Source organism: Pristis pectinata, chromosome 19 (genome assembly GCF_009764475.1).
Source record: "Pristis pectinata isolate sPriPec2 chromosome 19, sPriPec2.1.pri, whole genome shotgun sequence".
Lineage (NCBI taxonomy): Eukaryota > Metazoa > Chordata > Chondrichthyes > Rhinopristiformes > Pristidae > Pristis > Pristis pectinata.
The window spans coordinates 15,235,523-15,248,935 of NC_067423.1; the positions used below are offsets into that span (position 1 = coordinate 15,235,523).

Genomic DNA, 13,413 nt, shown 5'->3' on the forward strand with positions numbered 1-13,413 from the left:
AAGTTGGAAGTAATCCGGTGGAGTTCACTTTGTTGCTGACCTGTAGAAGGAAACAGGTATTTGTGTGTGGACGACCACGGTTCGGATGCTTTCGGGGTGAGGAAGTCACAACCGAGTAAACACTGAAGTGTCATTTGGGTTCCATCGTGGAACATTTGGATTTCGTATGTACTCTCTCTATGTTTTTCTACATCTACATCTTATCTTCAGACAACGGTGGTTGTTGAAGAAGCCCTTGCTCATGTTTCACCTTATGGCTTGCGGAACTGAACTTTAAGAACCATTCCGGAACTGGGAGTTTTGGACTTTGCCACACCCACACACATACGACGAGTTTAGTTTTGGGGTTAACGTTCGAGGTTTAACATTTTTGAATTCTAACATACTAACATTTTTACTTTTATTTTACGTATTATCATAAGTAGTGATTAATAAAATAGTTTTTTAACACTAAATCATGCTCAGTGTGTTTCTTTTGTTGCTGGTTTGTGACACTAATGTATTGTCATCCATGTAAAACAGCCCAATTTTCCTTTATCATAATTTTCTTCACTGTGGTTACTTTGAAATGCAATGACTAATGTAAACAGATAGTAGTCATTTCTAACTCATCAGACTGTGATAGTTAAAAAAGAAATGCATATGATAACAAACATACACACCACCTTCTTCCACTCTCCTTTTCCCAAACCAAAAAAATGTCACTTTATCTCTTTGAATAATATCACGGGATATTAAATTTCCAGTATAAAAGAGAGACAAAGCTTTGTATAGTTTAGTAACATTCTCTCCATGGGGTTCAGCAAAAGTTTTTTTTCCCCCTTTTTGGCCAGTTAACAACATTTTTGAGTGCTGGATTGAAATCTGGTGTGAAGCAGAATGGACCTTTTGTGACATTGAATCAGCAAACCATTTGGTATCTCCTTTTGGTAAGGGAGGACCTAGATAAATGATTTAGTTTGATGGACTGATTGATCATTATTCCTTCAATGTTTTTGCAATAGAGGACAGTGGTTCAAATGGAACATGAGAATCCATGCTTTCTTCCTCTGTCCACTCCCTCCACCCTTTGATTTGCATGAGATGAATTTTTAAACAAAATCATTCTTCTGTGTATTACTGATGGCCATTGCATTCGAACCCCTGTTTACAGGAAAATTACTTACAGCTTTGCAGTCCAGATGAAATGTCTTGACCTGAAACATTAACTGTCACTTCCCTCTGCAGTTGCTACCTGACCTGACCTGATGAGTTCCTCCAGTAGTATGTATTTTACTTACAGCTGTGTCACATTTAGACTGAGGAGAACATGACCAATTGATCCATTTTTTGGTTGTAGGTAAACAGAGACGCTTGTGTGATTGGTGGTGCTTAAAGTGAGGAGGAGTGTCAAGAGGGATACCAATGCAGTTTCTAGAAGAGAATACTTGTATTAATGTGACTGATTAGGGCCTGCAGCTGTTAAATTGGAGAATATCTATGTGATTTTAAGTAAGCATTGAACCTTCATTCTTTGCAGTGTTATACTTAATTTAACAGGAACATAACTTGTACTTGGGCAATCAGTGGGTGAATGTACAAGTCAGCAGTTGAAAAGTGGTATTTTGCAATAGTGAAATCCTTAAGATACCTGGATTAATGAGAAATGTGATTGGCAGGCTCAATGTGGCTATTTTCCAAACTTAATGTTTATAATAACAGCTAAAACTTCTCTAAAGCAGTGTTTGAAGGAGCTGAGTTAACTTGCATTGCAGGAGTTTAATGGAGCAGTTTGACTTGTCATCCAAACCCAGAAATGGTGTTAAAGCTATCATGCGCACAATTCAGGTGGAAGTGGCGTGACACCCTGTCCATTCTGGTGTGGTTTACAATTCAATATCACTTAGAAAGGAAGTATCAACAGGTCCAATATAACATGAGCCTGAAGCAACGTCTACCTAGTTCCGTTCAATGTTGCATGGAACAAAATTGTCCACAAAGCTGGCAGCAGGTTTCTGATCTGAGTCTACAGAGATTATTCATCCCACAGTAGTAGAGTTCTCTTGAGCTTGGGCTAAGACAGATTTTCGGGTAGTAGGACTTTTATTTGTGGTTGATGACATCAGCCTGGCCGTGCCACTCTTTACAACTAATGTCAGGATAATTGTATGTCTGAGTTTCAGCTATTCATCATTTCTAATTGCTAGCTAGTGGCAAAAGGAACACATTGACCAAGAATGTGATTTTGAAATGTTTCAAACATTTTAACTTGGTGCTCATATTTAAAATGTGATTAGTTTTTACTTTGGAATGCAGTGAATCAGGCCCAAGTTTCCTGGTTAAAGTAATTAATCAGTCGTGTAAAAACATTTTTGCAACAAACATTTGTGACTATGAGGAGATAGTGAATACAACAGAACCTAATCTGATAGCTTCATAAATAAAAGATAATTGATAGAGCTCTGTTCTGCAATATATAACTGGATGTAAACTAGCCCATAATCTTCACTAAATCCTCATGCAATATCGAGAGATGCCAGAATGTTTTTGTAGCTTTTGGCAAATTATTGTTGTTTTGACAATGGAACATAAAACAATGCTTGGAACTGAGTTGAACGGATGAGCAGATTAGATCATAAATTTCACTTTCAATTTTCTGTAAATGAAATTGATTTTGATAAAATTTTAGAATAACGGTGTGAAGTTGTTTCCTTTTATTGACATCGCAGAATTTGAATAAATATTTTAAAAAAGATTTAAACAGTTAAGGTTTTAAAGTAGCTACTTCTATTCGAGTTTTTCGTGATAATGATCAGGTTTACATGCTGCATACAAACCTCAAAATTCAGTTGGAGAGTAGAGTAAGTAAATATTCCAAAAAATATCTGCTGCAAATAAACAATTGGCAATGTGGAGAGTGAATTAACAACAGAGAACTCCCATTGTGTGTGCTGTGTGTATTGTTGCTGTTTGCAGCTGTCTGTTTACTGCACAGGTCTGTCAGTAATTCTGCCAGCGCTGCTTAAGACTGGACAAAGTAGGTTCAGATCAATCTTTTTTTGGAGGGATTGAGAGTTGTATGGTGTGTTGAAGGAGGACAAAGGAAGGCCTGTGATAGGGTGAAGTCAGTAGAGATTTTACGATGGCATCAACAAGATTGTACATTCGAATCTGAATCTAGTTTTCTGCATACCAAAAGGGTAAGTTGTATAAAATGATCTTTTCATTGACCAGCATATAAGGGGTGCTTGTTAGTAGAAAAGTAGACCTTGACTTAATCAAAGTTTTAAGAAAGTATTATTGCAGGTGAATAGGAAATGAAGGTTCATCAGATTACTTGAACGATATGTCTAAATCCAATCATTTGTCATTTTCCTGAGCAAATGGAAAGACTGAGGCAATATGTTGCTGGAATAAGCAGAATCGTTTGAAAGTTGATAATCTAATGCAATGGAGTTAGATCAAAGCGGACTCTGACCTCGAGCAACAGATCCAAGTGTGCCACCTTGTTCGCTCTATTTGATATAAATCCTCATTTTGCAAAGACTTGTCAAATTAGTTCTGCATTTATCTAGATCTGACTTCTCTGATTGAGCTTTGATTTTTTTTATTTCATATGCATTTATAAGTCTGCAGTAAATCTGTGGAACTAATCAGGGAGGTGGTGCTTAAGTTTTTGAAAACAAATTGGATTACTCCAGAACATCATTGAGACACAATTTGTTCTGCTAAGCGTTTGGTTGGTTTTGTTTTTATGTAACAAACAAAAGTAGAAAAATATTCTCTGGATCAGACAATCAATATGGCTTTCTAATGGAGCAAGGCTAGATTGAAAGGAATTACTAGGCATTTTACATATTTTAGGAAGTATTTACTGTAAAAAGAAGTCAATAGCAGGAGTATGTCTTCCTTTTCTGATCCTCCATTGAAAACACAAAGTACCTGCCCTGTATTTTTGTCCTGCCCATTCTCTCCCCTCTTAAAGAGAGCCTCTATTTTAGAATCTGATGACTGTAAGACATTAGCAGGAATACATTGCAACAAATGACTGAAAACTGGGCTAATGAATGAGTCTTCAAAGAACTCAACCACTCCCATTTTTGCATTGTACTATTATTTGGCTATGTTTTAAGGTGCAGCAATTTTGGATTTCTGTAAAATGGCTGCTTGTTTAGTACAGTGTTCGTGGCTAATGCTGATTTTACTGGGTGACCAGATAACACCTGAAAACCTCCCAAGCTGGCAGAATTTGGTGTTAAACTCGCATCTCGTTGTGACCTAAAAAATCCAGAACCAAGTTAAAAGTAATCAACAAATCTTTACTGTTCCATGCTAGCGGGAGTGGGGGGTACAAGGAGGAGCAAACAGACAGTGCTGCTCTTCCCTGCACATGGCCCGACTCAGAGAAATAGAGGGTGCTAAATTAGCTTAAATACGTTGTTCTCCGGTGGGTGTGCTTGGTCAGCTCACTCTGCCATTGGTCAAAATGCGGCTGCTGTGTGTAGCCTTACATGTCCTTTACTGCTGGTGCCTTCTGTTACACTCTGTACCCTGTTTCCTTCCTATCACGCTACATTTTGCAACTAGCAGATGGCTTAATCTTTTATAACCATTAACTCCTTGTTCACCAGAGTTCCCTTCCCATTGTCCTCCACACTGGTCTAGTAATAATTTCATTCTTTTTAAGGCACTTATCTTGACAGCAATGTCAATAAACATTCAGATAAAGGGTATGAATGCTCTTGCACATCTGCAGTGATTGGGCATTGCATCTTCTTTAAAGTATTGTAGCTATGCATGAAATAATGGGAATGGATGCACTTGCTTTCAGCTGGTTGCAATCATTTTGTGTTTTGCATAATTTTCGGTTGGCCTTGATAATTGGATAATAATTTTTGGAGCATGCATATACTGAAAAATTCTAATTCCTTTTGCATGGTTTGCTGTTCCAGTTCTTTATTATTGCTAAAGAGATCTTTATTTGTAGATACTTCATATTGATAGAACCTCTTGCTTTGCAATTAAATAGAAAATGATTGAACTTTGTGCTCATCATAATATTGGTGAGTGGAGCAATTTTCTATTTTCTAGGTTTTGAACAGCATTGTAATGAACACTGTTAAACCCATTGTGAACCAATGTATCCAGTTACATTAAATGCTCTTTCTGCATTCATCACCTGCATCTTTGCAGCTTCTGGATGCTGCTTTAAGGGATGTTTAATAGTACTGTGTTGCATCCATTGGGAACTTGATAAAGGTAGTTCATTTCTCTTTGGGTTTGCTATATAGCCAAGAGTCTTATCTAAACAGGGCTGAGCCCCAAAGGTGAATCAAATTAAGAAGATTCAGTTTGAAGGCAAAATAGTTTTTAAACTTTTTTTTTCTTGGCAATGTAGCTGAAGGTGAATATGTTGCCAATTTACATTATTTAATTTTCAGAGATTGTCAGTGTTTTGCCACTGGGGAGCTATTATTTAAAAAGTTTAAATTATTGGGAACTATTCCTATAATTTGTGTTTATTTTGTCCATTCCACCAAATAAGTGTGTCCCGGGAGCACCCACAAAAAATGAAAACTAAAATTGTAACTGCTAATTAATCCTCATAAATATGCAAATTAATGTGTTTCAAGTGTTGAACCCAGGCGAACAGTGGTGAAGTTGAAATATGTATTCCCTTAAGTAGCTGCTAACAGATGTTGCTTTTTGTAGACTTTGTAAAACGTTATGAATGACTTTGAACTTAAGAAGATGTGAAACAGGAGTAGGGGGAAGCCATTTGGTCCCTCAATCCCACTCTGCCATTCAACAAGATCATGGCTGATCTTCTACATCAAACACCATTTTCCTGACCCATTCACATACTCCTTGATTCCTATGTTATTCAGAAATCTATCAATCTCTGTTGTGAATGCTATCGATGATTGAGTTTTTTCAGCCCTCCAGATTAGCGAATTCTACAGGTTCACCACTCTCTAAGTGTAGAAATGTTTCCTTCTCTTAATCCTAAATGGCCTACCCTTTAATAAGAGATGCTAACTCTTAGTCCTAGATTCAGGAAACATTCCTCCCTGCATTTATGCTGTCAAGTTCTTTAAGTATTTTTAAGATGGATAATCTTATGCTTGATATTGTTTAAAAACCACCAATAAACTCAGAGGAAGAAACATACTGGAAATTAGCACCTTGAGGTCTCTTACATAGAAGTGTATAAGTTTGCAGCACACAATATACAATGGAGCATTTTGGGCTAATGCTGGCTCATTACTAGAGTAATGTAATATAAGAATCAGATTTTTTATCACTGACATTGTGAAATTTATTGCTTTGCAGTAGCATTCCAGTGCAAGACATAAAGACACAAAAATTGCTATAAGTTACAAAAATAAATAAATAGTGCAAAAGAGGAATAATGAGGTAGTGTTCATGGACCATTCAGAAATTTGATGGTGGAGGGGAAGGAGCTGTTCCTGAGATGTTGAGTATGGGTCTTCAGGCTCCTGTACCTCCTCCCTGATGGTAGTAACTTGAAGAGGGCATGTTGTGTGTGATGAGGGTCGTTCCTGATGGATGCAGCCTTCTTGAGGCACCTTCTCTTGAAGGTGTCCTCGATGGCGGGGGTGGTTGTGCCCGTGATGGAGCTGGCTGAGTCTACAACCCTCTGCAGCCTCTGTCAATCCTGCACATTGGAGCATTTGTACCAGGCAGTGATGCAACCAGTCAGAATGCTCTCCACCATAAATCTGTAGAAATTTGCAAGAATCTTTGGTGACCTACCAAATCCCCTCAAACTCCTAATGAAGTAGAGCTGCTGGTGTGCCGCCTTTGTGATTGCATCAATATGTTGGGCCCAAGATAGATCCTCTGAGTTGCTTTACCCTTTCCACTGCTGACCCCTCAATGAGGACTGGTGTGTGTTCTCCCGACTTCCTTTTCCTGAAGTCCACAATCAATTCCTTGGTCTTGCTGACGTTGAGTGCGAGATTGTTGTTACAATACCACTCAACCAACTGATCTATCTCATTCCTGTATCCTGCCTTATTGCCATCTGAGATTCTGCCAGCAACAGTGGTGTCATTGGTGAATTTATAGATGGCATTTGAGCTGTATTCTAGTAATATAGAATTACCGGAGTAATTCTTCTGAATTCACTCCTTCCTTAGTCTGGTGTCTTCAACTGCAAATATTCATCCAAATGCCAAACACTCTGCCAATTTAATAGTTTTTAGTTACACTTCTGATTTTAACAGTTTTACGTTCCCAGGGTCCAAGTGACTAATTTTCACCATAGATGTCCAATCCCTCGTAGACCTTCATTGCATCCCAGGACAGTCGGAGGGCCCTTTGTGTCTTCTTGAACAGAGGCCCAACCAGAGACACTCCATCTTCTTTTGCCTAAATAAAATTGTTCTCACATCGAACAACTTCTCCTTTAACTCCACTTATTCTTCCAAATAAATGGTCTACGAATGGAAACCTGTATGAGTCCAAGCTATGCTACTTTTTCTTTGTAGAATATGTGGAACATTATTTATTCCAGTGCTACTCAGGTCCAGCACCTTACCCGTGTTACCTCATTCTGATACAATGAAGATATTGTTGATGCCACTTTATGCTCTTGCATGGGATAGAAGGTTTCTTCATCATTGATGCCAGTTTCGATCCTCTGACTTTCACATGGTCCATCTCTGAATTTTTCCCTTTTTTTGACTTGTCTATCTCCATTTTAGGAATAAGTTACTGACTAGTGTCCACGACTGTTCCAAAGATTCTCACAGGTATATTGACTGTATTTCCTCCCACCATGTTTCCTGTAAGTAATTCATTCCACCCACCATGTTTCCTGTAAGGACTTCATTCCATTCTTTTTTTTCTTCTCTCAACAAATTTGTTCTGAAAATGCCGTTTCCCACACCTGTACTGCCAAAGTACCTTTTCTTTTCCCTCAGTTGTAGCTTCCTCTTGTCCCATTGTTGAGAGCTCGGTTCCATTTCTCATACTTTTGCTCACATGTCCTGTCCTCCGATTCAGAATAAGGACATGGTGCCATTGTCTTTGGTTTCTATCCCCATCAGCCTCCATGTGTGACAGATTGTCCTCTGTAATTTCCAACCCCAACATGATGTCACCACCAGACATGTTGTCCCACCTCTTCTGAATATTCTGAAGGCATCATTCCAACTTCTGTCTCCACCAGAACCTTCAAAACCATACCTTCCAGTGCAATCACTGGAAAGACAACAGTGATCCTTTTACTACTTCCCCTTTTGCCATTCAGCACCCAAAGAGACTTTCCAGGTGAAATGAGAATTTACTTGTTCCACTTACAATTTAGTACATTGTGTTCATTGCTTGCAATGTGGTCCCCTCTCCATTGAGATGACCAAATGCAGATTGTGTGACTGGTTTACAGAAGGTTTCTATTTGATCCACAAGGCTGACCCCTGTGTTCAATTGCTTTTGACTTCAATTTTCCATCCTACCACCAATCTGACTGCTGTCTTGGGTCATTTTCACTGTTGCAACTAAGCTCAATTCATGCTCAAGCAAGAGAACCTTAGCTTCCAACAAATAACATTGGAATTTCCCAGGCAATGCTTATCTGTCTGTATTCTTGTGGCTATTTCACTTGCATATGTGTGTCCTCTCTCATGTTGGCTTTCTGGGGATATAAAGTGCTCAGAGTGTACTTAAAGTGCCTCTGTTAAATTTTGCCACCTTCCCCACCATTCACTCCTCCAGCCTTGCCCCTCTTTTGTGTTGTATTATTTAATGCATTTGCTTCATTATACTGAAGTTATTCATTGGTTCAGACTTAGTCATAAGATGCATGTTCAATGTTTTATAGTCTGTGAATGACATCTTAAATGATTCTCATCTATATTCATAATTGTGAAAAGACCTGATTGAAGTATACAGAATTATGAGGAACAGAGAGAGGGTAGAAAGTGAGAAACTTTTCCCCTTGGAAGAGATATCAATAACCAGAGGGCACATGTTTAAGGTAAGGCTAAGAGATTCAGAGGGGATTTGAGGAAGATTTTTTCCCCCAGAGGGTGGTTGAAATTTGGAACACACTGCCCGAGTGGGTGGTGGAGGCATTTAAATAAAATGTAGATTAGTGCCTGAAACAGCATGGCACAGAAGGCAATGGTCTGAATGCTGAAGAGTGTGATTAGTATAGGTGGGAACTTAAGATATCTTCATCAGTCATGTGTACATCGAAACACAGTGAAATGCATCTTTGCGTAGAGTGTTCTGAGGGCAGCCCACAAGTGTTGCCACTCTTTCGGCGCCAACATAGCATGCCCACAACTTCCTAACCCGTATGCCTTTGGAATGTGGGAGGGAACCGGAGCATCCAGGGGAAACCCATGCAGACACGGGGAGAATGTACAAACTCCTTACAGACAGGACATAGTGGGCTAAAGGGCCTGTATCTGTGCTATGTGACTCAATAACTTCAATTCTATTCTTTGAATATTCTGGATGTACCACTCTGGCAACAGATGGCAAATAAACCTTTCAGAAGTATATTTGGAAAATATCCTAATATTGATTTTGTTCTGAGCTGGGATCGCCTCAATCAAATACGTGACTCTGCTGCTATGTATTTTAGAGTAGTTCTGAAACATAACCCAGTTTTAGCCTCAAATTTGATCTCTGCAGTTTAAAAAGTAAAACAAAAATGTGGAAGGACTTGCACTGTTAGGCTTAAGGACTTTCTCCCTGGAGCTTTTTCTCCTTTCCCTCTTAATTGACAGTTTGATAACCACACTCGATGAAAGATTGAACACAATTGTATTTCTGTGCAGACTTATTTTGCCGATTAAGGAAAATGCTTTTAAATAGGATTAAATTATAGCCTGTCTTTTAGTAGTTTAAAAAAATTATTCCCCTTTCTTTTCTCCCCACCTTCCTGAAATAAATATACCTGTTCCTGTGATGGCAGTGTCTACTTGTGCTTTACTTATGTGGCCAGATGAGAGCAAAATTGATGTGACTTGGCAGGATTGAGAGCCTGCTGATTTTTCTTTCCCACTGCATTGCCAATTTCAGTTGCAAATCAAGTGTGTTTTTTTTCAAATATATCCGATTACCACAGATATTTTTGAGCAACATATTGACTTTTTGCTTATAGTTCATTAATAAAATGCTCCACCTCCAGCTACAGATAATGAGCCCTGAAGAGATGTTCTCATTTTTCACCGCACCTTGCTTTCCATCTAACAAGTATAGTTGGCTCCAGAAATGTAAAACTGTGACTGACTCCCCAGGGAGTTTGCAGATTTTAATATTGCATCTGGAGGCCTTATGATTATTTAGTCCTGTGTTGCATGACAATTTTTAATACTAATTTATCCCTTTACTTTCACAAATAAGCTACCCAGTAATGTTAAATAATTTGGATGTCTGCTCCCTTATATGGTTCAAAGCATGTGTACCCACGGTGTTTTTGTTTTTTGGGTCGCACAAATTTGTGTTCTGTATATCTGTATATTTCAAACTGTTCAGCATCAATGACACCACTGTGATAAAATATACTTTCTTGAGATAACAATAAAGTGTTAAAAAATACCTGCCCATTGGCCCTGAAAAAGTTGCAGCATTTAATTTTCCTGAAACTATTGAAATGGAATTGAATTGTCGAAATGCAGCAACATTCTGAATTCAACTAAATTGGGATTTATACTGGGTATATCAGTCATAAAAATTTCTGCACTAGGGTAGGCTATTTGGCCTGTCATTCCCATGCTGGCTTAAAAAGGAAGAACAAGCTGAATGAGAACGTAAAAAACTTAAGAAATAGGAGCAGGAATAGGGTCATATTGTCCCATGAGCCTACTCCACCATTCAATAAGGGCATGGCTTTCACTGTGCTCTGCTGCTTGTTCTTCATCATTCTAGGCTCCCTTATACACCAAATTCTCTTCATCTTTACGTGGCATATAAAACAGTACAGCACAGCAACAGACCTCTCAGCCCACTGTGCCTGCACTGACCATGATGCCAGTCTAACTAATCTCATCTGCCTGCATGTGGTTCATGTGCCTTGTCTAAATGCCTCTTAAAAGATGCTATCTTGTCTGCTTCTGCCACCTCCCCTGCTTGTGCGTTCCAAGCATCTACTATTTTCTTTCTCCAAAACTTGCCTCTCAAATCTCCTTTAACATTCCCCCTCTTACATTAAAGCATTGCCCTCTAGTATTTGACATTTCCACCCTGGGAAAAAAGACTCTGATTATCTACCGTATCTATACCTCTCATAATTTTATATACTACTTTCAGGTCACCCCTCAGCTGCTGATGCTCCAGAGAAAACAACGCAACTCTGTCCAACCTCTCTTTGTAGTTAAACCACTCCAATCCAGGCAACATCCTGGTGAACCTTTTCTGCACCCTCTCCAACGGCCTCCACATCCTTCCTGCAGTGTGGCACGCAGAATTGTATGCAGTACTCCAAATGATGCCCAACCAAAGTTTTATATTGCTGCAACATGATTTGCCAACTTTTACATTCAATGCCCTGATCGAAGAAGGCAAGCATACAACATGTCTTTTTTACCACTCTATCCACTTGTGTTGCTACCTGAAAGGAGCTATGGACTTGCACCCCAAGATCTCTCTGTACATCAATACTCCTAAGGGTCTTGCCATTTACTATATACTTTCCTCTTGCATTTGACCTCCCAAAATATATTACCTTACATTTGTCCAGATTAAACTCCATCTGCCATTTCTCCACTCAAATTTCCAAGTGGTCTATATCCTGTTGCACTCTTTGTTAACGGTCCTCATTATCCACAGTGCCATCATTTTTCGTGTCATCTGCAAACATACTAATCAGATCATCTGCATTTTCATCCAAATTATCAGAAGTCCGCTCTACCACTACCCTCTGCCGTCCATGACCAAGCCAATTTTGTATTTGACTTTCCAACTCATTGTAGATCCTTTGGAGAATAAATCAGTGATTATATCCAATGTCCTCTGAGTTAGAGAATTCCAAAGATTTACAACCCTCTTAAGAAATTTTTACATCTTCCTCTTAACTTCTTGAACCCTTGTTTGGAAACTATGGCTTTTGATTCCTCTGTGAGTGTACACCATCACAGTATTTATCCTATCAGGCGCTTTCAGAATCATGCATGTTTCACACCTCATTATTCCAAACTCCAATGTTCAGTCTTTTCTCATAAGAAAATTCCTTCACTCCAGGAGTAAATCTGCTAAACCTTTTCTCTAGAAGTGTATGAGGTCATTCTTTTGGGAAGAAAAAAGGGAAAAGTAGGGTTTTTTTTAAATGGTGCAAGATTGAAAATTGTCAGTGTTTGGAGGAACTTGAGTGCGGGTAGCAATCAGTTGGGAAGGGAAATGGTATATTGATTTTAATGGAACAGATAATTGGGTCTTACTGGAAATGTTTTGACCCTGGGAAGACCATGCATAGAATATTGTATGCAGGCCTGGTCTCCCTACCATAGGAAGGATATATTTGTGACTGAAGGAGTGCAACAAACGTTCACCAGATTGATTCCTGGATGGAAGTAAATGAGGGTAGTCCTCTGAGTAGGGATTGAAACAGACTGGGCCTATAATCTCAGGTGATCTCATCTGAAACATTTCTTATTGTCTGTGGTGGAAGGTGGAGGATTGATGTTTCCCCTGGCAACAATGCCTAGAACAAGGGGTCACAGTCTTGAAATAAGGGGTCAATCATTCAGGACTGGGATGAAAAGAATTTTTGTTATTCAGGGAACATGGAACCTTTAGAAATTTCAATATGCCTACAGAGGCTCAGTTGCTAGGTATATTCAAGACAGAGACTGATGGATTTTTGAATAATAAAGGAAACAACAGTGTGATTCCTTTATTAACCATTACATTAACCATTATGGGAAAGTGGTACTGTGGTAAACGATCAGTCATAATATTGAAAGTGGAGTAGGCACAAGAGACTGAATTGCCTTTCTCCTTCTGTTTCTTAGGTTCTATTATCCTGGTAGATATTCATCCCTCAGTCATTAATAAAACAGGTTGTAAGATTATTATTGCATTCCATTTTGTGGGAACTTGCTCGCATGCATTGTTTGCCATGTTTCCCAGAATACTGCAGTGAATACACTTCAGAAGTATTTCATTGGCAATAAACCACTCAAATTCTAAAGTAGACTTGTATTTTATTCCTTACAGGATACCCAGAAAGCCAAACAGTTCCTGCCATTCTTACAGAGAGCGGGGCGTTCTGAAGCCGTCGTTGAGTATGTTTTCAGTGGTTCCCGTCTAAAGCTCTACATGCCTAAAGAGACCTGTTTGATCACCTTTCTACTGGCAGGCAAGTGGTTAAATACTTAGCTTAACCTGGTACTAATAATTCCACATCTGTAGTGTGGAAGCAAAATTGTGAATGGCAGTCTAGTTGAAATACTTGCC

At 38.9% G+C, this 13,413-nt stretch overlaps 1 protein-coding gene across 1 annotated transcript in view; it reads left to right on the forward strand.

The window, feature by feature from the left end:
* Window positions 1-13,413, forward strand: part of snd1 (staphylococcal nuclease and tudor domain containing 1) — a 746,083-nt gene that overhangs the window by 244,564 nt on the left and 488,106 nt on the right. Inside the window, exon 15 of the mRNA XM_052034288.1 lies at window positions 13,174-13,315. Coding sequence (XP_051890248.1) covers window positions 13,174-13,315 — 142 coding nt within the window. The remainder of the gene's footprint in view (window positions 1-13,173; window positions 13,316-13,413) is intronic.